At 42.9% G+C, this 26,540-nt stretch overlaps 2 protein-coding genes across 2 annotated transcripts in view; both read left to right on the top strand.

Annotated features, from left to right (window-relative positions):
* Positions 1–899: 899 nt before the first annotated feature.
* On the top strand, positions 900–16,451 carry LOC128838249 (radial spoke head protein 6 homolog A-like). The gene is made up of 6 exons (XM_054030284.1): positions 900–1,853; positions 2,422–2,656; positions 4,644–5,399; positions 8,705–8,846; positions 15,459–15,576; positions 16,137–16,451. The coding sequence occupies exons 1-6, from the start codon at positions 964–966 to the stop codon at positions 16,369–16,371; spliced, it is 2,376 nt and encodes a 791-aa protein (XP_053886259.1). The 5' UTR covers positions 900–963; the 3' UTR covers positions 16,372–16,451.
* A 5,386-nt stretch (positions 16,452–21,837) lies between these two features.
* CENPE (centromere protein E) overlaps positions 21,838–26,540 on the top strand; it is an 85,827-nt gene continuing 81,124 nt past the window's right edge. Inside the window, exons 1-4 of the mRNA XM_054028869.1 lie at positions 21,838–21,954; positions 23,325–23,419; positions 25,508–25,597; positions 25,679–25,797. Of these exons, the coding sequence (XP_053884844.1) occupies positions 21,899–21,954; positions 23,325–23,419; positions 25,508–25,597; positions 25,679–25,797 (360 nt within the window). The 5' untranslated portion in view covers positions 21,838–21,898. The remainder of the gene's footprint in view (positions 21,955–23,324; positions 23,420–25,507; positions 25,598–25,678; positions 25,798–26,540) is intronic.

Here is a 26,540-nt window from a genome sequence, read left to right as displayed (position 1 = left end):
AAGGTGCTTTTAAATCAGTTTACTTACACTGGTGCAGATCCCCTTTGGACACACTTATTTTGGTTTAAACAAGTCTTTTTTCCCCCGGTTTATCTTAAATTCAATTAGGGGTCAATTTAAGATAAACCTAAATAAGCCACTTCAAAAATGAAATATCTACACAGGCATTTGCATCAGTTTAAATCAATTTAAAACTCAATTTAAGTAAAACTTGTGCAACTTTGTCATGTAGCCCAGGCCTTTTTTTTTAAATGAAATTTGAGGCTCTGAGGACAAACTGAGAGGTCATTTCATGTCCTGAGGCTAGTCCTTTGTAACCCTCAGGAGGGCACAACCCACACTTTAGGAACCACTGTGCTAGGCAACTTGACAGGGATCAAGTGTGGAAGGGGTACAGCACAAGAGCAGAGAAGTGGAGTGATCAAAGTGCTGCTTGGCCATAGCTCCACAAACTCAGATTGTATGGACATGTCCCTATATACGCATTATTAGGCTGTAAACTTTTCAGGGCTAGCCATCCCCTTATTTTTGCCTTGTATTATCAAGACCGCCTCTCCCCAAAGATGCTCAGTTCATCTTGAAAAACAAACTAGAAACACAAGATCACACCCCCTAGCGAGCCCAGCGTGGGTGAAACCCGCAAAGAAGCGTGGGGGACTCGATTTAGCGCTGGGATTCCCCGCACCTGTCATTACGCTCTCGCTGACAGCCAGCCTACCAGGCTCGCTCTGGAGCCCGGTCTCGTGCCTAGTAGGGTCACGTGCTGCACGTGCGCCCAATCAAGTCAGCCTGGCAACTGAGTCGAGTTTACCTTGGCAACGCCCCGCCCGCGCCTCCTCTCTGGGGCTGGAAGCTGTTGCTTGGAGACAGGAGAAGCCGGGAGTCTAAGCTGCGGCGGCGGCGGCGGGGCTCGGCGGGACCCTGGTGCTGAGGGACCGATAGCCCCAACCGGCAGCCAGTGCCATGGCGGATCCCTCCGGAGAACCCCCGCCCGAGGCTCAGGCGTCCCCCCCCTCAGGGCAAAGCTCCGAGCAGCTAGACCTGGGACCCGGCCAGGAGTCCCCACCTGTCCAGGGACCGTACCAGCCCACTCAGCCCGGCCAGGGGACCCCACCTGTCCAGGGACCGTACCAGCCCACTCAGCCCGGCCAGGGGACCCCACCTGTCCAGGGGCCGTACCAGCCCACTCAGCCCGGCCAGGGGACCCCACCTGCCCAAGGGCTGTACCAGCCCACCCAGCCTGGTCAGGGGACCCCACCTGCCCAAGGGCCGTACCAGCCCACCCTGCCTGGCCAGGGGACCCCACCTGCCCAGGGCCCCTACCAACCCTCCCAAAGGGGACAATTTCCTTATGAACCTTATGAACCTCGACAAGCCCCTTATCAACCTCACCAACCAGGCCAGGATACCACACCAGGTCAAGCTCCCTATCAGCCTCACCAACCAGGACAATCTGCCTATGAAGCCCATCAAGTGGGACAAGGGCCTTATCAGCCCTTATCACAAGATCTTAGACAAAGCATATATCAGCCACATGTACCAGGACAAGAACCCTACCAACCGCAAGACCTGAGACGAAGCATATATCAGCCACATGCCCCGGGACAAGACCCCTATCAGCCACAGGAACCAAGAGGAAGCCTTTATCAGCAACAAGAACCTATGCTTAGTCCTTATCAGCCTTTTGTGCCTGGACATGGCCCTTATCAACCACACGACCCAGGCTATGGGCTCTATCAGCCAGGATACAGCCCATATGAGGACGAAATACCTGATCCTGAACCTAGAGCACTGGCAATTCAGAATGCAAAGGCCTATCTAATGAAGAGCAGCACAAAGTCTGGCTTGAACTTGTGAGTGTGAAAAGAGGGGAATAACATGGGTAGGGGAAGGAGGTATGTGTGGAGGGGAAGGTAGTGTGAGTGGAGAGGACAAAGAGGTAAGCAGGTATAGGAGGGAAGGGGAAGCGGAAGCATGCAGGGAGAATCAAGGACATAAGGGTTAATCCTTTTGTAGTAGTTATAGGTTCTGAGCAGCACTCAGGATCAGACCTACCAAAAGGAATTTAGAGGGATTAAAGGGAGATAGACCTGATTAAGAGTTTTAAATCCAGCTTCAAACTGTGAGTGAGGAAATGGTGGGAAAAGCTATAAATGGAAGATGAACATGTTATTAGACATACTACAAACAAGCTATTCCTTATGAATATTACCAGGTATATATCTCAGGCTTAATTTCCATAACACTCATCTGACATTTTCAATATTAGAGCTAATTACTGTAGTGGCGACCCTGGAGCTCAGGAGTTATCCCAGGACATATGCCTTTATATTTGACATGAGAAACCAACTCTGCTGATAATTTGATATAGTAGGGCAGTAATATTCTTCCTTGGGTTTTCATTCTCTTTTGATTTGACAGATATGATCATCTTGCTCAAATGCTGACCAAGATCTTGGATGAACGCCCTATAAATGCAGTAGACATCATTGAGAATATCAGTAAGGATGTGAAATGGGCTCAGTTCCAGAAAAAAATGGACACCCTCCATGATGAGCATGAAATGCTTCCAACATTTGAGCTAGCAGAGAAATATAAGGCTCTGTTCCTCAAGGGGACAGGAGAGGGAGGAGATCAAGAGCCAGAAGAGGAAATAGTGAGTGACTGTTGTAGAAACAGAGATTAAAGATGGAAAAGGCTTGAGGTTATCTTGCCCATCCCCTGGCAAGTTAGGATTTTTCCCTACATATATTCCAATCTTCACTGCTTTGCCCCTCGCAATCTTAAATGATCCCTTCAGTGGGGCTTCCACCTCTTGTCCCTCTAGAAATGAGGGATGAAAAAGAAGAGTTGCAGCATTCTCTTTTCCTTACATAATCTAGACTGACTAATTTTTTTGGCCTAAAATGAAATTCATATGGGGATGCGTGGGGAACAGGGCTAAGGGCACTATGTTCAGCCACTACTGCAGAACAAAGGATGGAGAATTTTTAACTCCCTTTTATTCCAGTTGCAGTTTTGGTCAGTGTCCCAGCTAGAAAAAAGTTATGGTGACATTTGGCTTAAAGAACTGAAGTGTAGAACTGAAAAGATATTTTTCATATAAAAGCAGCCAGGTACTTTTTGTGTCCCCTTACTTCTAATATGCTGAATGTTAAGTTCTGAAATGGTTTTAAGAGAGCTCTGTGGTGAAAGGTAGAACCATTAGGTGGTGAAAGGTAGAACCACTAGGTGGAGAAAGCAAATACCAGTTGTTTGGAGTTGACCTTCAGATCAAGTCAACATTATATGTACAAGTAAATAATTGTAACTGAACATTAAACATAGAAAGACATTAAGCCATCTTGTCCATGCTGTACCAGTCATCTTCAGGGCAGTGATAGCCAAGAACAAAGTAGTAACATGTCTTTGTAAGAAAAAGTGATGTATTTTGGAAGAAGAAATTGCATTTTTCATATCCTCAACCTAATTGGTTGATACTTAAAAGCTTGATGGTGTCAGAGAAATTCCACATAAACCAATAGTCACTCCACCAAACTATTCACCCTATAGTATACAACTTCCAGTCTTACTTTTTTTGCTCCTCTATCTGATGTAAGTGGCTGGGAATGAGTCTCCAAATGGTAAAGGGGTAATGATGGCAAGACATAGGGAGACTTTTGAGAAAGGCTTGTTGTTGCTTAACTGTGTTCCCATTGAAGCCAATGGAAGGTTTACCACTGATTTCAATGTGAGCAGAAGTACTCCAATGCTGAATGATTTTGAAAATACCACATGTAATATATCAGAGGGGTAGCCGTGTTAGTCTGAATTTGTAAAAAGCAACAGAGGGTCCTGTGGCACCTTTAAGACTAACAGAAGTATTGGGAGCATAAGCTTTCATGGGTAAGAACCTCACTTCTTGCATCTGAAGAAGTGAGATTCTTACCCACGAAAGCTTATGCTCTCAATACTTCTGTTAGTCTAAAAGGTGCCACAGGACCCTCTGTTGCTTTTCACATGTAATATAGTCAAGCTTAAATAATGCATGCTTAGAATATCTCTATATCCAGGTAGCCAAAAGAGTGACTAATATTTGGGAGGGATTGCTGGCTATATATGGAATTTCTCTGGTTCTTTCAGGTTTTTGAAATCCAACCAAATTAGCTAAGTATGTAAAACGATTATTCTGTTCTTCCAAAATGTCCCTGTCGTGCACATGAGGAAATGCAGCCTCACTGTCCCTGGTCATCGGTGGCCTCCCAACCAGATAGTGGCATTGATAGTATATGTGGGCCAGCACTGAGATCCCTTATATAGATTGCTCATCCTGTCCACCTGTAACTAGTCTGACCCTGAATGTTTTGAAGTAGTTATGAGAGCACTGGGAGTTTGGAATCTTGGATTCTTTTCCAGACTCTGCTACCTGAAAGCTGCATATTGTTTAAAGCTCTCTGCCTCGATTTCTCCTTCTGTAAAATGGTATATTATTACCTTCCTCAGGGGATGTTGTGAGGCTTAGTTAATTAATGTTTATAAAGCACTTTGAAAGGATAAAAGAATATATAAATGCTAAGTATTATTTTTAGTGAGTAATATACTTAACCTTTTAAAAATATTTTTTATTTATACCTCAGCTTTAACTTCAGCAATTTCTTCCCTAGACAGATAGCCCTCTACCCAATGTGATGGAGACAGCCTTCTATTTTGAACAGGCTGGAGTCGGCTTGAGCATGGATGAAAACTACCACATATTCCTTGCCCTCAAGCAGCTCGTCAGCATGCAGCCAATTCAGACATGTCGCTTCTGGGGCAAGATCTTGGGCTTGGAGATGAACTATATTGTGGCTGAAGTGGAGTACCGTGAGGGGGAAGAGGAGGAGGAGACAGAGGAGGAAGAAGTAATTGAGGAGGGGGGGAAAGAGGGGAGTGAGGACAAAGATGAAGAAGAAGATGAGGAGAAAGAAGATGAGCCACCAAAGTCCACCTATAAGTCCCCACCAGTGGTCCCAAAAGAAGAAAACCGGACTGGCACCAATAAGTTTATCTATTTTGTCTGTAATGAGCCAGGCAAACCCTGGGTGAAGTTACCTCCAGTGACACCAGTGCAAATTGTGGCTGCCAGGAAAATCAAGAAGTTCTTCACTGGAAGGCTGGATGCTCCTATTGTGAGCTATCCACCTTTCCCAGGGAATGAGGCCAATTACCTGCGTGCTCAAATTGCCCGGATCTCAGCAGGGACCCAGATCAGCCCACTGGGGTTCTACCAGTTTGGAGAGGAGGAAGGAGATGAAGAGGAGGAGGGGGGAGCAGGAAGAGACACATATGAAGAAAATCCTGACTTTGAGACCATTAGTGTGATGGAACTTGTGGATTCCCTTTCCAACTGGGTGCATCATGTACAGAATATTCTAATGCAGGTAATGCTCTATGTAATCAGTATTGATCTTGGATACCAATTACATGGTTACCAATGGTGTCTCAGAAAGTAAATGAAAATCTTCTTCTGCATAGGGTGAACTGTTCACCTCATTTGGGGCTGAGCTAGAATTGTCTCCTATGGCATATTGGCAGAAACTTTCTAGGTTGTTGGTTTTTTTGCCGGGGGGGCGGGGTGCGGCAGTTGCATGCCTTCCTCAGGATAAATGTGCAGGAATAACCTGTTGGGATAAGGGAGTATGTCCCTCAATAATCAATTTCCTGTAATTATATGGGGTTGAGCATTGGTGGACTTTGATCCTTTCTGGCTGGTTTTTGTTTCTCCAAAGGCCAGAGACAGTTTCTTTCCTGACTTGGCAATGACTAGGTATGTTTGACTAGCTAGAGTGCTAATACCAATGTAGGCTGTTCATAACTTTACATAAAGGGCACACTTTCCAATATTTTCTCCAGTTGAATTTTTGTTGTTTACACTGTAAGTAATGCCATTACAGAAGCTTGACAATAACACTTAACTCTGTTATTGTGGTCCTTTGTTTCTTCTGAAGGAAAAGCTGTGTGTGATATGGCATTTATTTCCTTGTTAAAAGTTAGCAGCATTGATGATGTCAACACAGGTCTGGGAAGAGTATTTGTTAACTTGATCTTTCTTTGCTGGGTGACTGACTGCCCTCTAGCAGCACAACAGTAATATTGTAGAGTCAAGTTTCAGAGTAACAGCCGTGTTAGTCTGTATCCGCAAAAAGAAGAACAGGAGTACTTGTGGCACCTTAGAGACTAACAAATTTATTAGAGCATAAGCTTTCGTGGACTACAGCCCACTTCTTCGGATGCATATAGAATGGAACATATAATGAGGAGATATATATACACACATACAGAGAGCATAAACAGGTGGGAGTTGTCTTACTAACTCTGAGAGGCCAATTAATTAAGAGAAAAAAAAAAAAAAAAAAAAAAACTTTTTTTTTTATTGTAGAGTCATACATTGAGTATTGGGGAATATTTTGTTTTTTTTATTTCTTAGCAACAGCATGATGGCTTTAAATATAAAATCAATAGATATTTAGAATCTAAGGACATTTTGAATTGTTCCTTCTAGCTGTTGGCCAGACATAACAAGTAACCTATACAAAATGATGGACAGATTCATATATTCCAAGGCCAGAAGGGACTGTTCTGATCATCTAGTCAGACCCCCTGTATCACACAGATCATAGAACTTCCCCAAGTAATTCTTAGAGCATACCTTTTAGAAAAACATCCAATCTTGATTTTAAAAAAATTCCCCATGATAGAGAATCCACCATGACCTTTGGTAAATTTTTCCAATGGATAATTACCTTCACTGATAACAATTTACACCTTATTTCCAGTCTGAAGTAGTCTAGCTTCAACTTTCAGCCACTGCATTGTGTGATACCATTGCTATATTGAAGAACCCATTATCAAATATTTGTTGCCCATGTAGTACTTATAGACTGATAAAGTCACCCCTTAACTTTCTATTTGTTCAGCTAAATTGAGCTCCTTAAGTCTACCACTATAAGGCATGTTTTCTAATCATTAATCATTCTTGTGGTTCTTCTTTGAACCTGCTCCAATTTATCAACATCATTCTTGAACTGTGGACACCAGAACTAGACACAGTGTTTCAGCAGCGGTCACACCAGTGTCAAATACAGAGATAAAACAACCTCTCTACTTTTGCTTGAGATTTCTCTGTTTATGCATCCAAGGTTTACATTATCCCTTTTGGTGACAGTGTCACATTGGGAGCTTTTCTTCATCTGATTATCCACCATGACCCCCAAATCTTTTTCAGAGTCACTGCTTCCAATGATAGTTTCTCTCATCCCCTAAGTATATATTCCTTTTTCCTAGATGTATACATTTACATTTAGTCATATTAAAATGGATATTGTTTGCTTGCTCCAAGCTCACCAAGCAATCTGGATTGCTCTTATCAGTGACCTGTCCTCTTCATTATTTGCCATTCCCCCAATTTTTGTTTCACATGCAAACTTTATCTATGATGATTTTATATTTTCTTCCAGGTCATTGATAAAAATGTTAAATGGTGTAGGGCCAAGAACCAATCCCTGCAGGCCCCTGCTTGGTGATGATTCCCTGTTTACAATTACATTTTGTGACCTGTCAGTAAGCCAAATTTTAATCCATTTAATGTGTGCCATGCAACTTTTTTAATCAAAATGGCATGCGGTACCAAGCCAAACTCCTTACATTAATGTATTACATCAACACTATTACCTTTATTAACCAAACTTGTAATCTTTTCAAAAAACATATCTAGTTAGTTTGACAGGATCTATTTTTCATAATCCTATGTTGATTGGCATTAATTACATTACCCTCTTGAATTCTTTATTAATCAAGTTCCACTTTATTAATCAATTCTGCCACTTGTATTCACAGTGGAATAGTACCATCACAGTTGTCAGTATCAGCAACAAGGCCAAGGATTCAATGGACCCAGGACAGAACCATCCTCTCATCCATAGAAAGTGATCCCTTCTGGTCAGGACTGAGGCACTCTGGCAAAACAGTATGGAGATACAGACATCATTGCTGCCTATGCTGTCTCTGCTCTGTGAGGCCTGGATTGTAATTTGGACTATGTGCCTGCACAGGGGAGGATGGAGAAGTAAGACTTCTCTTTACACACTTGTGCAGGCTACCTGGACCTTAGGTCTAGAAATACAGGAGTAAGTGGGTGCTATGTGCCTGCTTATTTCATGCCCCTATACAGGGAGGGATGGGTAATACAGCACAGAGGTATAGGCCAGCAGCAAATTATTACCCCTTCACTGGCGGAAGAAGCAGGGGGTGAATTGTGCCTCAGAGGTGTGTCTTTGAGGCACGGTGCCTCCTGAAGAAGCCCCTGGGGTGGTGAAGCCCTTGCTGGGCTCTGCCTACCAACACCATCTAGCTATGAATTAATATAGGAATTTAGTCTTTTGGTTTAAGTCCAAAATCTTTCACAAACACTAAGTGCATCTTTTTAAAAAATTGAGAACTCTAAAGCAGATTGAAATCTGATAACTGAGGTATAAGGCAATGAATTCTGAAGCAGCTATTTGAATAAGGGATGCCTGGAGAACTCTGCCAAGTATAATTGTATATCATCTATTTATCTATTTTATATGCCACCCATCACCATGGTGTTTAGGCACCTTAGTTCTTCTGAACTGAATGTTTTAACTCACATCACAGTATTTCAAAGATTGCTGCACCTGCTTTATAACTCTTGGTATGTCGGTTGTAGGGCCGCTGTTCCTGGATTAACCCCTCTCAAAAGTCAGAGGAAGAAGAAGAAGAAGGTGAGGAGGAAGAAAAAGCAGAAGAGCCAGATGAACCACAGCCAGAAGTGGGACCCCCTCTTCTGACTCCACTCTCTGAAGATGCAGGTACAGGCCACTCAGACTTCTTTGAATAATTGATCTATTTTTACAGTGAACATCCATCTGGAGTTTTTAGCAGCTATCTAATAAACATTCTAGAGTTTTGGGTCCCCAAGGCAGCATGGGGGGTAGCTTGGGATTGTGAGATAATCACATTAACTGTATGTTTCTGCTAACATGATCAACAGGGAAATAGTTAACAATGTTGACATTTAAACTGTCATCTTTAGGTTTCAGAGTTAACAACTCCACTAGAGTCATAGAGTTTAAGGCCAGAAGGGATCACTAGCCTTCCCTCCTTTATATCACAGGGCACCAACCCCACATACTAAACCCAACATCTGAAATGCGACCAACGTATTATAAGCTACAGGAGACTAGACTATTATGTGCCACAGGCAGACGCTAGGAGGGATCAATGGCAGGAAAATGATTAAGTGAGATATATCCAGATAATCCTGACAAGTGACCCACACACACATGCTGGCAAAAAACTCCCAAGGTCATGGTCAATCTGATCTGGTAGAAAATTTGTTCCTGACCCACATATGGCAATCAGCCGGACCCTGAACATGTGAGCAAGAACCAGCCAGCCCAGCACTTGAGAGAGAGAATGCTCAGTGCCACCCTACCCAATGTCACATCTCCAGCTGTGGCCATCCCTGATACTTCAGAGAAAGGAGATAAAAAACCCTCTCAAAATACACTGGGCGGGAGAATCCCTTTTGACTAGGTCTGTTGAGCAATTAAAAAATTAATTGGGATTAATCGCACTGTTAAACATAATAGAATACCATTTATTTAAATATTTTTTGATATTTCCTACATTTTCAAATATATTGATTTCAATTACAACACAATGCAAAGTGTACAGTGCTCATATTATTTTATTTTGATTACAAATATTTGCACTGTAAAAATACAAAAGAAATTGTATTTTTCAATTCACCTAATACAAGTACTGCAGTACAATCTCTTTATCATGAAAATTGAACTTACCAATGTAGAATTATGTAAAAAAATACTGGATTCAAAAATAAAACAATGTAAAATTTTAGAGCCTGCAAGTCCACTCAGTTCTACTTCTTGTTCAGCCAATCGCTCAGACAAACAAGTTTGTTTACATTTCCAGGACATAATGCTGCCCGCTTCATGTTTACAATATCACCTGAAAGTGAGAACAGACTTTTGCATGGCACTGTTGTAGCCGGCGTCACAAGATATTTACATGCCAGATGAGATAAAGATGAATATGTCCCTTCATGCTTCAGCCACCATTCCAGAGGGCATGTGTCCTTGCTGATGATGGGTTCTGCTCGATAACAATCCAAAGCAGTGCAAACTGACGCATGTTCATTTTTATTATCTGAGTCAGATGCCACCAGCAAAAGATTGATTTTCTTTTTTGGTAGTTCGGGTTCGTAGTTTCCGCATTGGAGTGTTGCTCTTTTAAGACTTCGGAAAGCATGCTCCACACCTCGTCCCTCTCAGATTTTGGAAGGCACTTTAGATTCTTAAACCTTGGATTGAGTGCTGTAGCTGTCAAATCTCACATTGGTACCTTCTTTGCATTTTGTGAAATCTGCAGTGAAAGTGTTCATTTTAAGAAATGAACAAGAAATGAAATGTTCATTTTAAGAAATGAATAACATGTGCTCGGTTATCATCCAAGACTTCTATAACATTAAATATATGGCAGAGTGCAGGTAAAACAGTGCAGGATACATACAATTATCTCCCAAGGAGTTCAGACACAAATTTAATTAATGCATTATTTTTTTAACAAGGACAATCAGCGTGGAAGCATGTCCTCTGGAATGGTGGCCGAAGCATGAAGGGGCATACGAATGTTTAGCATATCTGGCACGTAAATTACCTTGCAATGCCAGCTACAAAAGTGCCATGCAAATGCCTCACTTTCTGGTGACATTGTAAATAAGAGGGCAGCACTATCTCCTGTAAAATGTAAACAAACTTGTTTGTCTTAGCGATTGGCTGAACAAGAAGTAGGACTGAGTGGACTTGTAGGCTCTGAAATTTTACATGGTTTTGTTTTTGAGTGCAGTTATGTAACAAAAATAATCTACATTTGTAAATTGCACTTCCACGACAAAGAGATTGCACTACAGTACTTGTATGAGGTGAACTGAAAAATACTATTTCTTTTGTTTATCATTTTTACAGTGCAAATATTTGTATTAAAAAACAATATAACTTTGATTTCAACTACAACACAGAATACAATATATGAAAATGTAGAAAAACATCCAAAATATTTAGTAAATTTTAATTGGTATTCTGTTGTTTAACAGTGTGATTTAAAATTGCAATTAATCACAATTTTTAAAATTCTGATTAATTTTTTGTTAATCATGTGAGTTAACTGCAATTAATTGACAACCCTACTTTTGACCTTTAGCACCACCTCTTAGTGTGCTCTTTTCAGGGGTCTCTTCTGCTTCTGACTGGCCCACCTTAGTTTGCCCCCAGTCAGGGCAGTTCTTGGACCCTCACCTCTAAGTGAGTCTAGCAGTCTGCTTCAGTCTCTTGGCTGTGTTTGTGGAGGCAGCCTGGTGCAGGGGCATTACCCCTCTGGTGTCCCAGGGCCCTTTTCCTCCTCTTCCTTCTCTGTACTCTCCCCTTTATAGCCATCCTTGTTTCTTCTATGGGCTGCAGCTGTGGGTGCCTGCCTCCATGATTGGCAGCCCTGGCAAATGCATGGGGTGTGGTCAAGCTGCTTGCCTGTAAACCTGAGAGGCTCTCCTCCCCCTTCTGTCTATGCTTAGTGTGGGGTTCGTATATCCCATTTCACTCCTGCTTTAGGAACAAAAGACATAAACTGAAAGTGAGTCCCAGGGCTCTGAGCCCTACTCCCTACCATTACATGCAACCCTGTCATACAACTGCATTCATAAATTTGTCCAGCCCTCTCTTAAAGTTAATTAAATTGTTTGCCCCCCACAACTCATATTCGGAAGTTGTTCCAGAATCTCACACCTCTGATGGCTAGAAATCTTATAATTTCCTGCCTGAATTTGTCGATGGCTAGTTTATATCCATTTGTTCTTGTGCCAGCATTGTCCTTTAGCTTAAATGGATCTTGACCCTTCCTGGTATTTATCCCGCCCTAATTTATTTGCAGAGAGCAATCATTATCCCCTCTCAGCCTTCTTTAACCTAGACTTAAAATCCAAGCTCTTCCAGTCTCATAAAATAGGCCCTCAATTCCCCTGATCATTCTAGTAGCGCTTCTCTGCAGTTGTTCCAGTTTACATTCAGCTTTCTTGAACATGGGTCATCAGAACTGTAAACAGTTTTCCAAGTGAGGTCTTACCATTGCCTTGTACAATGCCATTAATACTTTTTTATCTCTACAGGAAATATCTTGCCTAGTATATTCTAGGATCGCATTTGTGTTTCTCACAGCCACATTAACTCATAGTCATCCTGTGAATGGCCCCCACACCTAGGTCTCTCTTCTCCTCTGAGCCCTCAGCTTATAGCAGAAATCCTTATTATTAGACCATATGTGCATGATCTTACACTTATATTATTGAATTTCATCCCATTTCTGTTACACTAGTCTTCAAGGTCATCCAGATCTTCCTGTATAATATTCTGATCCTCCTCTGTATTGACAATGCTTCCCAACTCTGTATCATGAGCAAATTTCATTAGCACACTCTTACTTTTTGTGCCAAGATCATTAATAAAAATATTGAATAAGATTGGTCCAAAGACCAATCCTTGAGGAACTCTGCTAGTAACCTCCCTCCAATCCAGTAATTCACTTTGCATCACAACGAGTTGCCTTCTTCCCTTTAGCTAATTCCTTATCCAATTTACAATGCTTTACTGATCCCCCTCTTCCCTAATTTAACCAATAATTTCCTATATGGTACTGTGTCAAATGTTTTACTGAAGTCCAAGTATATTAGATCTACTGCACTTCCCTTATCTAAAAAAATGTTTTTTGTTGTTTTCTGAAAGAAGGAAATCAAGATAGTCTGGAATGATCGACCCTTGGTAAACCCATTGTGACAGGATCCCCGGGGTGCAGCCTGGGACTATAGGACCACTGTACCCCCTTAGCTCTCCAGCCTGTGGTGCCTCTCACAGTGCTTTGCTAGTGACAAACAGCAAACCCCTCCAGGAACTGTTATCACTTAGCACAACCGCATGTGGAGCCCGACACCCAGCTAGATTGCATGAATGCTCCCAGAGCCACCCATGAATCACACAGCGAAAGGCAGCAGCCAAATCCCCCCAACTTCCAGCCTTGTACCTCAGGAATATACCAACTTGCACTGCTCAAGATCCTTTCTTGAGCAATGCAAGTTTATTAATTGGCTCACCACTTCATCAATGGAAAATGGATATACGCCAGACTTTGTAAACCTGAGCAAAATTACCAAATACTTCAGGCAAACTCACTGGTAAGGATAAACAGTAAAAAAAAGTTTATTGATTACAAAAGATAGATTTTAAGTTATTATAAGTGATTGGCAAAAAGTCAGAGTTAGTTACCAAAAGAAAAGAAAATATAAGCATGTAGTCTAAACTCTCAACCCTATTAGACTGGGCAACACCCATATTAAGCAGTTTTTCTCACCTCACTGGATATTTCAGTACATCGTACACAGGTTTTACCCTTGAAACCTGGGCCAATCTCCTTTGTTTGAGTTTTCAGTCTTCTGAGCATCCTTGTTGCTTGCAGCACAGGTCGGGGAAGGAGAAAAGGCCAAACATGGAGCCCCTGTGTTCTGTTTTAGACCCTTAATCCATGTGCTTGGAGAAACAAGTCCAGGCATGTCTGGTGGGCATTGCTGAATCACCAGGCAAGGTTGAGCAATTCCCCTGGTATGACCTTAAGCAGGTGAGTCTTTGAATTGTAGCTCCCTTGCTGGACAATGGCTGTTGATGGTTGTTTGACACCCACCCGGGCATTGGTTATCCCCCTGGTTATTGCCTTTGGGGAGCTAGTATCTGGACGCTTCCCAACTTACAGCATGTTTTAGTGACAACCATACAACACAATCTCATAACTTCATATGCACTAATGATATACATATTTACTTAGAACAATGACTTTCGGCAGATCATAGCCTTTCCTCACTTGGCCTGCTTTATATGCAATATCACAATTATATACAAATGATGAATATGGGGTTTATCATGTACATCTGTGAATTTAATTATTCTTTCATTCACAAATTTATACTAAAACCTTGCTTACTATTGAGGTTAGACTAACAAGTCTGTAATTTCACGGATCACTTTTTTTCCCCCTTCTTAAATATAGATATGTTGTTAGCTGTTCTCCAGTCATGTGGTACTGCCCCCGAATATATAGATATTTTAAAAGACCTTCCCTTCCAGAGTAGCAATCTCATGTGCCAGTTCTTTCAGTATTCTAGGATGGACATTTTCCTGTCACCTCAATTTGAGTGCACTTAGAACTTTAAGTTTTTCTTCCACCTCAGATGTTGTAATTTCCATTTCGAGACAGTCCTTTCCATCAGCCTTACTGCCTTCATGCACACATTCTATGTTATTATTGTTACTGAAAGCTGAGGCAAAGTATTCATTTAGTTTTTGGGCCATACCTGGACTGTCTTTAATCTCCTTTCCATCCATACGGCATAGCGGCCAAACCTCATCCTTCCTTATTCTCTTTTTATTTATATAACTAAAAAACCTCTTATTATTTGTTTTAATTTCCGTGGAAAGAGCTAATTCAGCTTGACTTTTAGAAATTCTCACTTTATTCCTACATTTCTAACCTCCATGATGTAGCTTCCATGGCATATCAAGCCCTTTTTCCATTCTCTATAGACTCCCTACTTACTCCTAATAACCTTTTTGAGGTGGTTCTTCATCAAGTTGACTCTGAAGCCTTTCCCTACAAGTTTTTCCCCTTGCTCGGGGTGCAAACTTCAGATAGTTTTTGTAAAGTTAATTTGAAGAAATTCCAAGCTTCCTCCACATTGAGGAAAGAGGGAATTTCACCTCTCAGAGCTACTGTCTCAGGTTCTCTGCAGGTTCAGGAAGACAACACTGTATCAGTTACATTGAGTTGATGTTTTCGTCATTATCTTATGCTCGAAAAAAATTACATAAAAGTTTAGATCCTAGAGCACAATACTGCAGCAAGTCATGGACAATGGTACAATCACTCCATTCTTATATTAAGGTCATATCTTTGTATTATTGGGATCTGGGTCTCCCAAATTTATCAGTATGTGGTCCAGTGTTCTTTGCCTGGGGAACTGGTATTTAATTAAGTACCACTGAATTTCAGGAGCTGTGTGTGTAACCTTCTTTTCTCCTGTTCTTCTTACTACACCCTTGAATTAATAACTCTGTGACTATCAACCAGTGACTCCACACCAGACTTTAGATTACAAGGCTTACACAATATTTAAAGTTCTTGCTCCTTGTCTATCAACTCCTTTAACATCCATTTTAAAATCCCTTTTTAGGATACATCAATTGCTTGGGTTTTGAGAACAACTGTATAGAGACAAAATCCTGTCCTGTACCTAACTACCAAATATTTCATAGATGTTCATAAGTCAGATCATTCACGTGTGTGTTGTTGGTTTTTTTTTTTGGCAGAAATTCAGAACATCCCTCCTTGGACATCTCAGTTATCCACAAACCTGGTTCCTCAATATGCCATTGCAGTCCTTCAGTCCAACCTGTGGCCTGGAGCATACTCCTATGCTATTGGCAAGTAGGTAGCTCTTACTTATATAGCTAGCCTGGTTAACCTTGGTATCTCAAAGTATTCACTCCTATTCCATCTTAAACTGGTTAATCACAGAAACCTATTTAATTCATTCAATTGAAATGTTTTGTTTTGGTGATTTTTAATCCACTGACTTCACCCACTACTAAAATGTAGCCACCTCGGGAGTTGATCATGGAGGCCATTTAACAGTGCACAGCAATAATAACAATAATTTAGGGCAAGAAGTGAAGAATACCATCTTCACTGACACTGTAGTGGAAATCAGATTTACAGAATGTAATTATCCAATTAGTATTTGGCCAAGACTTCAGGCTTAACACCCCTATTCTTGCAAAAAAGTGCCATGGGATCTTTAATAGCCACATGACACATTCATCATTATTTACACTAGTTAAGTGCAAATGCCATTATTGAATATGCTAGCTATAGAAAATATGTCCCATATTGGGTTTTGTTCAGTGAAGTGGGGAAGCCTAAGAATAGGCAGAACCCTAAGGGGTTTTTTTGCCAGGAAGTTGTGTGATCTTGCTTTTTTCCCTCAGGAAATTTGATAATATCTATCTGGGCTGGGGTCACAAATACAGTCCAGATAACTACACACCCTCGATGCCACCACCAGTGCAGACAGAGTACCCTAGTGGGCCAGAAATCACTGAAATGAATGATCCTACTGTGGAAGAGGAGCAGGCACTCAAGGCTGCACAGGAAGAAGCTTTGGCTGCAGCTGAGGAAATGGATGAGATGGAGGAAGAAGAAGATGAAGATGAGGATGATTAAAATGCTACAAGAATCAGATTTGTATAAAAGTTTTTCTAAAAAATAATAAATAGTTTTAATACATTTAGTATAGTAACCAAGCCAATCTAAAAATAAATGTTTATTTAAAATAGATGCCTTTGTTTTTTCTGCTCTTGTAGACTCTCCTATTTTGAATAAATATGTTGACGTTAGAAAAATGTCTTCACTAATAATATTAAGGCTGGCAGCATGGACTCTGTGGCAGAGCATATAGTTGAGGATTCAATGGGATTAAATTGCTGCCTTGTTAATAATCCCATGTTTAAAGTGGTAGTGGAAACCTTTGCCATTTTCTGTTAGAAAGCTCTCACCTAGATTAGTATTTTCAATCCACTTCCTAATAGACAATTCTTATCCTCATATTCTACCACCCTGCCAGTCCTGGTAACAGTCCCATCAGAGGGACTATGGACTGAATGGGCCTGGGGATGGAACTGCCCTCACAGGAAGGCAAAGTGCCTCCAGGTCAGAATTAAAGTACTCCTTTTCTAGTACACTAAGCAAACTCAGTCTCCTTCATGTGTCTCCAAGCCAGCCTTCCATCACTACCATCCACCCTGCTCTCATGCCTCTCCTTATAGACTTTGATGTAGCCTGCACTTAAATACCAATATAAATTATAATATCAAAGTAAAGAAGGGAACTCCCCCCCACAAAAATGGAACTAATAAGACGGGTGCAAACTCAAAAAGCAATCATCCTGGTTTTGGTGCTGCATCTAGTTCTTCTCTTGTACTTTTATCTAAGTTAGTTTGTAAGCCATTTGGGACAAGTATCTTGTGATATTACATGTGTGAAAAGTACCATGTACACTAATGACATTCTATAAATAACAGCTATTAATATAAAATGGGGGTGGGTTGGGGGGGGGGAAACCATATAGTTTCCTAGAATAATTAATATAGCAAAGTCTCCGCTTTTTTGAGAAATTTAGAAATGTCATTGTGAGCTTCTTGCATCCCCATAACTCCTAATGAAAAAATCATAGATCTGTCCCTGTAAAAAATGTGTTGAGTGACAAAGGAGCAAAGGACCTCTCGCCGAATTGCTGCTGCAGATCGCGATCGCAGCTTTTTTTTTTTTTTTTTGGCTGCTTGGGGCGGACAAAACCCTGGAGCCGGCCCTGCATTCCTGACAGGTGTTTGTCTAACCTGCTCTTAAAAATCGCCAGTGATGGAGATTCCACAACCTTCCTATGCAATTTACTCCAGTGTTTAATCACTCTGATAGTTAGGAAGTTTTTCCTAATGTCCAACCTAAACCTCTCTTGCTGCAATTTAAGCCGATTGCTTCTTGTCCTATCCTCAGAGATTAAGAAAAACAATTTTTCTCCCTCCTTGTAACAATCTTTTATGTACTTGAAAAATGTTATCATGTTCTCTCTCAGTCTTCTCTTTTCCAGACTAAACAAACCCAATTTTTTCAATCTTCCCTCAGAGGTCATGTTTTTTAGACCTTTAATCATTTTTGACAGGTTTCAGAGGGGTAGCCGTGTTAGGCTGTATCAGCAAAAACAATGAGGAGTCCTTGTGGCACCTTAGAGACTAACACATTTATTTGGGCATAAGCTTTCGTGGGTTTTAGCCCACAAAAGCTTATGCCCAAATAAATGTATTAGTCTCTAAGGTGCCACGAGGACTCCTCGTTGTTTTTAATCATTTTTGTCACTCTTTTCTGGACTCTCTCCAATTTGTCCACATCTTTCCTGAAATGTGGCATCCAGAACTGGACACAATAGTCCAGTTGAGGCCTAATCAGCGCGGAGTTGAGCGGAAGAATTACTTCTTGTGTCTTGCTTACAATACTCCTGCTAATACATCCCAGAATGACGTTCGCTTTTTTTGCAACAGTGTTACACCGTTGACTCAGATTTAGTTTATGATCAACTATGACCCCCAGATACCTTTCCACAGTACTCCTTCCTAGGCAGTCATTTCCCATTTTGTATGTGTGCAACTGATTGTTCCTTCCTAAGTGGAGTATTTTGCATTTGTCCTTATTGAATTTCATCCTATTTACTTCAGACCATTTCTCCAGTTTGTCCAGATCATTCCAAAGCATCGTCTGCAAACTTTATAAGTGTACTTTCTATACCATTATCTAAATCACTGATGAAGATATTGAATAGAACTGGACCGAGAACTGATCCCTGCGGATTGGGTGTCAATCGCTACACAAGGTGCAGGCTCACAAAGAGTCCATCTGCTCTTGTTCCTAGAGTGCTGAAAACGAAAAAAAAGGTTGTGAAATACTGACTTTGTAAAAACTTTACATTTACTTTGTATTCCCAGATATGTGGGACGGACGGATTGTTGAAAGTCAGCACTGAGAGAAAGAACTCTTTGTTGTTCTTTTCAGTTGGTGGCTGGCATGGGAATTTTGTCACTGACTTCAGTGGGGGGCAGGATTGGACTTTTGGAGCCAAATATTTCAAGGGGCTGAGCACTCACTGATGGTGTGTTCAGCAACCCAGTGCTTGCTCCACATTTGTAATAGCTATTTATCTTGATCTATGCATATACTTACAACAGTTTCAGAAAAGCTCTAATTATTATTATTAACATGTTTCTTTATGAAAAATGGATCATAGAAGCTGATTAGGGTCTCATGTCAAACTCCGGAGAACACCATTCAGAGACAATTTTGCTGATGTATCATGTTTTCTGTTTTTTCACACCACATTTTCATTAGGGACAATATTCTGAAAAATCTTTGTTGTGTGAGATGTACTGGCATTTTCTTGCAGTTTATTCCTCTGTTAAAGGGAACACTGTCAACCTGAATTTTCAAAAGTGACTATGTTCAGAAAAAGCAGTTTTAGGGCTGCACCTACATTAGAAACATTAGGACCAGTAATTCACTACCAGATCATCTACATCTGTATTGTACATATGCCATTGAAAGGATACACTTAGAGGCCTGTCCTGCATTAGGACCTGTAAACCAGTAGCAGCAAAAGTATTCTGGTGTTTGTATACCAGTATCATCTAGTACTGGAGGTTATAAAAATACCTGTGCTCTGTTGACCTGAATGGCTTTCAGGATCAAATATTAAATCTGTAACATCATAATAACTGGACAGTTAATTACTAAAGGCTTACTGTCTATCACAAAATTACTGCAAAAGAATTTAGGGCTCAATTCTGCTCCTAGTGCAATCAATGGCAAAACTCACATCAAATAAATGTTTAGGGCCCTACCAAATTTGTGGTCCATTTTGGTCAATTTCATGGCCATAGGATTTTTAAAATAGTAAATTTCATGATTTCAGCTATTTAAATCTGAAATTTCATGGTGTTGTAATTGTAGAGGTCCTGACCCAAAAAGGAGTTTGCAGGCGGGGAGGGTTCAGAAGGTTATTGTAGGGTCGGTTACAGTACTGCTACCCTTACTTCTGTGCCGCTGCTGGCAGCAGGCTGCCTTCAGAGCTGGCAGCTGGAGAGTGGTGGCTGCTAACTGGGAGCCCAACTCTAAAGGCAGAGCCACTGCCAGCACCAGCACAGAGTAAGCATGGCATGGTATGGTATTGCTACCCCTACTTCTGTGTTGCTGCTGGCGAGGTGCTGCCTTCAGAGCTGGGCACCTGGCCAACAGCCACCACTCTCCAGCCATCCAGTTCTGAAGGCAGCACAGAAGTGGCAATACCACAACCCCCATAAAATAACCTTGTGGATTCCTCCCTCTCCTCCTCCCCCTGAGCAACTCCCTTTTGGGTCAGGACCCCCAATTTGAGAAACACTGGTCTCCCCCATTAAATCTGTATAGTATAGGGTAAAAGCACACAAAAGACCAAATTTCATAGGGGGGACCAGATTTCACAGTCAGTAGTGCATTTTTCATGGCCATGAATTTGGTAGGGCCCTATAAATGATGTAGGGTCAGTGCCAGGTTTACAATGGCGCCATGGAGCTGGGTCCATGCTCAGAAGGGGCCCCAGCCTGCTCTGCTTGCACTGCCCCCTGATACCCCACCAGCCTGCTGGCTCCCCCCACCCTGTCCACCACTTGCTCCTCTTGCCCTGCCCGCCAAGGGCTCTTCTTCACCCCCTGGCCCCACCCACTGGCTTCTCTCTGCCCCTGGCCAGACCCCAGTGAACTTCTGGTTCCGGGCAGTCTCTGCTTCCCACTACCTGTGGGGCCCCACCTGTCTCCCTGGAGCTGAGCCATCTGGGACTGGTGCAGAATCCTGGCCAGTCTCAGCCAGTCAGGGGGAACAGTATGGGAGGCTTGGCTGGGCCCCTCCAGGCAAGTGGGTCCTGAGGGAGGCTGGCTGGGGCAGGCCCTGGCCTGGCTGATAGCACTACTCCTGAGGGGCCAGAGGGATTCCTTGCCTCAGGACCTGCACTGGCAGCTCAGCCCAGCAGACACGCCTCCCAGCAGGGCCAGTGAATGCTGCAGGGAGGCAGGGCATGGAGGAGGGTGTGTCTGGAGGGCCTGGGATGGGGGTACTGGGCTGTGAGGGGGGATCTGTGTGTGCTGGGGTACTAAGGAGTGGGGGTTCTGTGTGGGGTGCTGTGCAGTTGTGGTGGGGCTGTGGGGCGCTGGGCAGGGATGTTGTTGTGCAGGGCGCTCTGTATTTGTGGCAGGGTCGGGGGGAAGGGGCGCAGGGTATAGGGGGTCCAGGGGAGCTCTGGCCATAGGGAATCGGAGGGCTGTTCCAGTCTTGGGTGGGGGAGGGAGGGCTCTGTGGCATGGCATGGGCCCACCCCCGAGGGGAAGGGGCATGCTGGCAGCACAGGACTGGGCAGGCCGCTGTGTGTCTGGCTACTGCCGGTTTGTAAATAGTGCCCTGACACTGGGCACTATGCTATGCCCCTGGTCAGCCGCTCACTCCAGGGATTGACCCCCCTGCACCATGCTCCACTGCCCCCGGGAAGGGGCCCACAAAAGGTTAATCTGGCTCTGGGGAGCAGATCTTCCATAACCTCAGGCGAACCTGTGCTGGTGCCCATGCAGATGGAAGTGCTGCAGGTGTGTGGTGTCCATGAGATAACAAAGTCTAGGCAAGACTATTATTTCACTAACTTGAGCTAACAGTGAAATGCAGAGAAATGTCATAAAACACACGCCGCGAGCAGAACCCTATGCAGTCACCGAGTACAATTCCCAGCGTGCAGTAAGTCCCGGCTGTGGGAGGGGTGGGGAGAAAGGATGCGGCTTTGCACGTTGAGAAGCTGGAGTTTCTCGAGCTAGAGCCGTTTCCTGGGCTGTAAGAACATCGCTGTTTCACCCCCATGGAACGTTCCTGCCCTTTAAACCCCACAAAGGGACTGTCTAAACGGGGTGTACCAGCCGCCTCCCCGTGAGCTCACTTGACAGTGGTACAGTCCGGATTCCGGAAGTGCCTGTCAGGGAAGGACCAATAGGAAACTAGCCCGAGAGGAATTCAAATCCTGGCGGCAGTTGGAGACGCAGGAGGTAGCTGGTGGGCACGGTTGGGCTTGTGGGGCCTAGGAGGGCAGCAGTTTGTTCTAACAGCTCTCCACGGCGTGACGCACAGCGGGGCCATGGCGGAGGAGGGAGCCGTGACGGTCTGCGTGCGGATGCGGCCGCTCATCGCCAGGTGACTGCGGGGACCCGGAGCCCTTTCCCCGTCCCCCCGGGCTCAGTCCTGCCCCGGGACCCCGCCTTGCCCCGCTCTGCAGCTGCCCGGCGCCCGCCCTCTGGGGCCCTTCGATCCCCTGGGAAGGGGTGTCCGGCCCTGCCCAGAACTGCCCCCGGCGGGGCCCTCCCGGCCCCGGCCTCCGCTCGCCGCAGCGGCGGAGAAGCTGCGCTCAGGATCGGGGCAGGGGGGTCGTGCGCCCGTGTCAAGAGCTCAGTGCCGTGGCAGAGCCGGTGTTCGCGCTGTGGCGTTGAGCAAAAGCTCCCGCAAACGAAGGGGGGCCGGGGGAGTTACAGCTGGGGACGGGGTCTGCTGTCCTCTCGGCAGATTCAGGCCGCTGCCACTTTGCTGACCTCTGGCTCACATTTTGAAGAGTAGCTTTTGCAACGAGAAGGGGGGAAGACTTGTCAGCTGAGCTGCTACGAGCCAGACCTTTCCTAGCAGTTTGCCTGCTGGTTTAATTGGCGCCTCACTTGTGCATTGCCCCAGATAATAGGGAGCCCTCATTTTAGTTTCACTCATTGAGAGTCTGGTATACTCTTCAAGCCTTCTGTAAAAAGGAGGTGTGAATAGATCTGGTGCCTCTTATGTACTGGGGGAAGAAAATGATGAGATAAGGCAGGATTTGGAGACTCACTATGATGCTTGGAGGAGAAGTGGGAGAGACAAAACCTAGGTAAAGAGGCAAAGAAAGCAATGTGCCATAAAGCTGGAAAAGGATGCCCGAGTCGGTAGGGAGAGGAGAAAATGAGGAAGCAGACACTGACGGCAAAGCAGGAAGAAGAGATGAAAATAGGGTAAAGTAAAATAAAGAAGATGAGACCCAAAGTATGGCAGGCATAATAAAACTTCTAACAAAGGTATGAAATAGAAAGTTGACATGGTGAATTACAGAGCATGGCTGTCTTAGTCCTTAAATGGTTGGAACTATTTTTGGCTAGTGGACTGATTTTGGGGCTAGTAGATATTGGATAAACTTCACTTTGCTTCACCTCTGAGTTTGGTCTTTTGTTTCATTTATTGAGAGAAGAGTCTGAATTGCAGCAACTTATTCATGGTATAAGCTTGGGTGCTGGAAAACAGGCTCATAGATGCACAATGAGTCAAATGTGGAACTTGTGTGTTCTTGATTGGATGAAGTAGGTAGGTGGCAATGATTTATTCCTCTAATCTTCTATTGATGAAAATCTGTTCAGTTAAGCTGAATATTACTTACCTAGCACTAAGGGAATATCTTCTTTACAAGAAAAATATATATGTACAAAATGAAGTTAACATTATTTCTGTTCTGATCTCTAATAAGATTAATAAAACATCTTTTTCCTTTTTAGAGAAAATGAATCATCTGGAGATAAAGTACAGCTTCATTGGAAAAGCGAAAATTGTACAATTTTACAAGTGGATGGTACAAGAACTTTTAACTATGGTAAGACCTTAAGGAACATCTATCTATTTAGGCGCATATATGGCCCCCATCAACTGTAGTATCTGAGCTCCTCACAATCATTAATTTAATTTTGTCCTCAACACCCCTGTGACTGACTGGACAGGATATGCAGTATAGCATGCTTCTCAAGGTTGCTTGAAGATAGCAAACCATAGAGGAAGATTGCTGGCCAATGACTCTCATGTGTTGTATTTACTGTTCATTATGATGTGACTTTTCTTGACGATGCTCTGTTCTATGAGAATAGTAAAACCCCTGTGTTGGAAAGTATAATTGCCATGTTAGAGATGGAGAACTGTGGCATGGGCTAGAGTAATGCCTGGTCTACTCTATAGAGTCTTGCCAGCATATCTGTGTCTGCTAGCAATGTGTGTGGGGAGGAATCGCACCCCTTAGAGCTGACATAGCTGTTCCTGTTGATGTGGCTATACTGACAAGAGTGCTTCTGTCAGCTTAGCTAATGTCATTCAGGCAGGTGGTGTGGCTGTGCCCTAAGATTTGCCCAAGGAAGTCTGGCATAACCAAGAGCTGTATCAGATCTTTAAGTCTGACTTAAATGACTTCCCTTCCTTCCTTGCTTGCTTCAGATCACAGTAGATTGTGACGGGTTGAATCACAGAAACCTCCCTGATGTGCCAAGACTACTTCTATCCCTGTTTTCCCTGCCAGCTCAGGACTCCAGCACCCTGTCTTGCTGAGCCAGACACTCCCGTCTGCTCCAACACAGACCCAGGGTCTGAATTACTCGCCCCAAAGCTGCAGGTTTGCCTGAAAACAGCTCACAGAAGTGTGCTTGTCTTTAGCACTCAGATGCCCAACTCTCAATGGGGTCTAAACCCAAATAAATCCATTTTACCCTATATAAAGCTTATGCAGGGTAAAGTCATAAATTGTTCGCCCTCTATAACACTGCTAGAGAGATGCACAGTTGTTTGCTCCCCCAGGTATTAATACATACTCTGAGTTAATTAAGAAGTAAAAAGTGATTTTATTAAATACAGAAAGTAGGATTTAAGTGGTTCCAAGTAGGAACAGACAGAACAAAGTAAGTCACGAAGCAAAATAAAATAAAATGCACAAATCTATGTCCAATCAAACTAAATACAGATAAGATCCTCACCGGTTCCAGAATGCTTCCTTTTACAGGCTAATCTCTTTTTAGCCTGGGTCCAGCAATCACTCACACCCCATGTAGTTACTGTCCTTTGTTCCAGTTTCCTTCAAGTATCCCAGGGGGTGGAGAGGCGGCTCCTTTAGCCAGCTGAAGACAAAATGGAGGGGTCTCTCTTGGGTTTAAATAGACTTTCTCTTTGGGTGGAGACCCCTGCTCCTCACTCCTATGCAAATTCAGCTCCCAGATGGAGTTCTGGAGTCACCTGGGCAAGTCACATGTCCATGCATGACTCAGTCTTTACAGGCAGAAACCATTGTCCACATGGTATCTTGTATGTCTCCAGGAAGACTTCTTATGTGGATTGGAGCATTCCAAGATGCATTGTTCCCCAAGTGCTTCCTGATCAGGTACTTAACCTTGCAAATTCCTTCCTAAAGAAACTGACCAAATGCCTCACAGAGCTTACTTAGAAATCAAGCAAGTATGCAGGCAATATTCTTAACCTCAAGTACAAAATGATATATATGTACAAATAGGATGAATAGATACGGTAGACCATAACCTTTACAAAGATCTGTTACATGGCACAGGCAGCACAAAACATATTCCAGTTATGCCATATTCTCATAAAACCTTATGAGCGGTACCTCCCATAGATAACCTAGTAATTCTCATGGTTATACTATTTAACTGTTTATAGCATATTTTCAACTCTATATCCAAGTTTCCTGCACTTTACCTATTACATTGTTATATTCTCTTTTGCTTCAGTTTGGTTTTAGGCAATCAGTTAATCTTGCATAAAATATTTTGGCATCATCCTGCAAAAGAGTTGGTTTTGGGGCATCAAGGTCTCAGTCCTATTGGATGAAAAGCTGCCAAAATTGAGTGTGAGGAAAGTTCACTTTTTATCAAGTCCTTGTGCAGCTTTTAAAAAGAAATTTCTTTTTAAGATTGCGTCTTTCATTCGAATGACAGCACCCAACAAGTATATGAACGTGTAGCTGTTCCAATTATAAAGTCTGCTGTCCAAGGATATAATGGTAAGTTTCATATTGGTTTTTACACTTATATTTGTAGAATGTTTTGGGTAGTGGCCAGTTAATATTTGTTCCTCTTTTTAGGCACTGTTTTTGCCTATGGGCAGACTGCCTCAGGAAAAACATATACAATGATGGGGAATGACAAGTCTATGGGCATTATACCTAAAGCAGTTCAGGATGTCTTCAAAATTATTTGTGCAGTAAGTAATACAACTAAATTATTGTCACTTGGATCCTATACAAAAATATTAGGAAGGGGACTTGGTAACAGGGGACTTCAAACGGAAACAAGTTACATGTGATGGCATGTGTGGCAGTACTTTGCTGTGATACATATCCTTGCATGAAATTTGGGAAAGCCCTCCCCTGGCACTAGTAGCAGGGATGTGATCCATGCAGATCCCTAAGCCAGCTCTCTATTTTAATATCTATTTCCCATTGAACCTTGATTAAAACTTTAGATAAAATATCAAGTTCAGTATCTGGTTGTTACGAAGACTGGGTCTCATATGCATTGGATTAGTACACTCTAAACACACCTCTCTAAAGAAACTTTTTTCTAAAAGATGAAAAATGAACAGTGGAAGAAATACTTAGCGGAATCACAAACTACAGAGCTTTGCATAAGAAGTTCAGAGACTCATAGATTTGAAGTCATTAGTGTCGTCTGGTCTGACTTGCAGAATACAGGCCACAAGTGTGTTGGAGAGAGGGTTTGTGAGGAGGTGCAATGATTAAATAGTGAAAGCTGGAGGTGTACTTCCTGTGCAGTACAGAATTAGAATACCTTAGGGTGGGCGTGCATTGGAAAAGCATGCCAAGAAAAAAAAAACTTACCACACCGCTTAAAAGTGCCATGTATGTTTCATGCCCTCAAGCTCATGAGGGATGGCCATGGTTATCTCTAACTCAGATGTGCAACACTGGCAGCCCTCCTTGCACT

Source organism: Malaclemys terrapin, chromosome 5, assembly GCF_027887155.1.
Source record: "Malaclemys terrapin pileata isolate rMalTer1 chromosome 5, rMalTer1.hap1, whole genome shotgun sequence".
Lineage (NCBI taxonomy): Eukaryota > Metazoa > Chordata > Testudines > Emydidae > Malaclemys > Malaclemys terrapin.
This window is presented reverse-complemented; position numbering and strand designations above follow the sequence as displayed.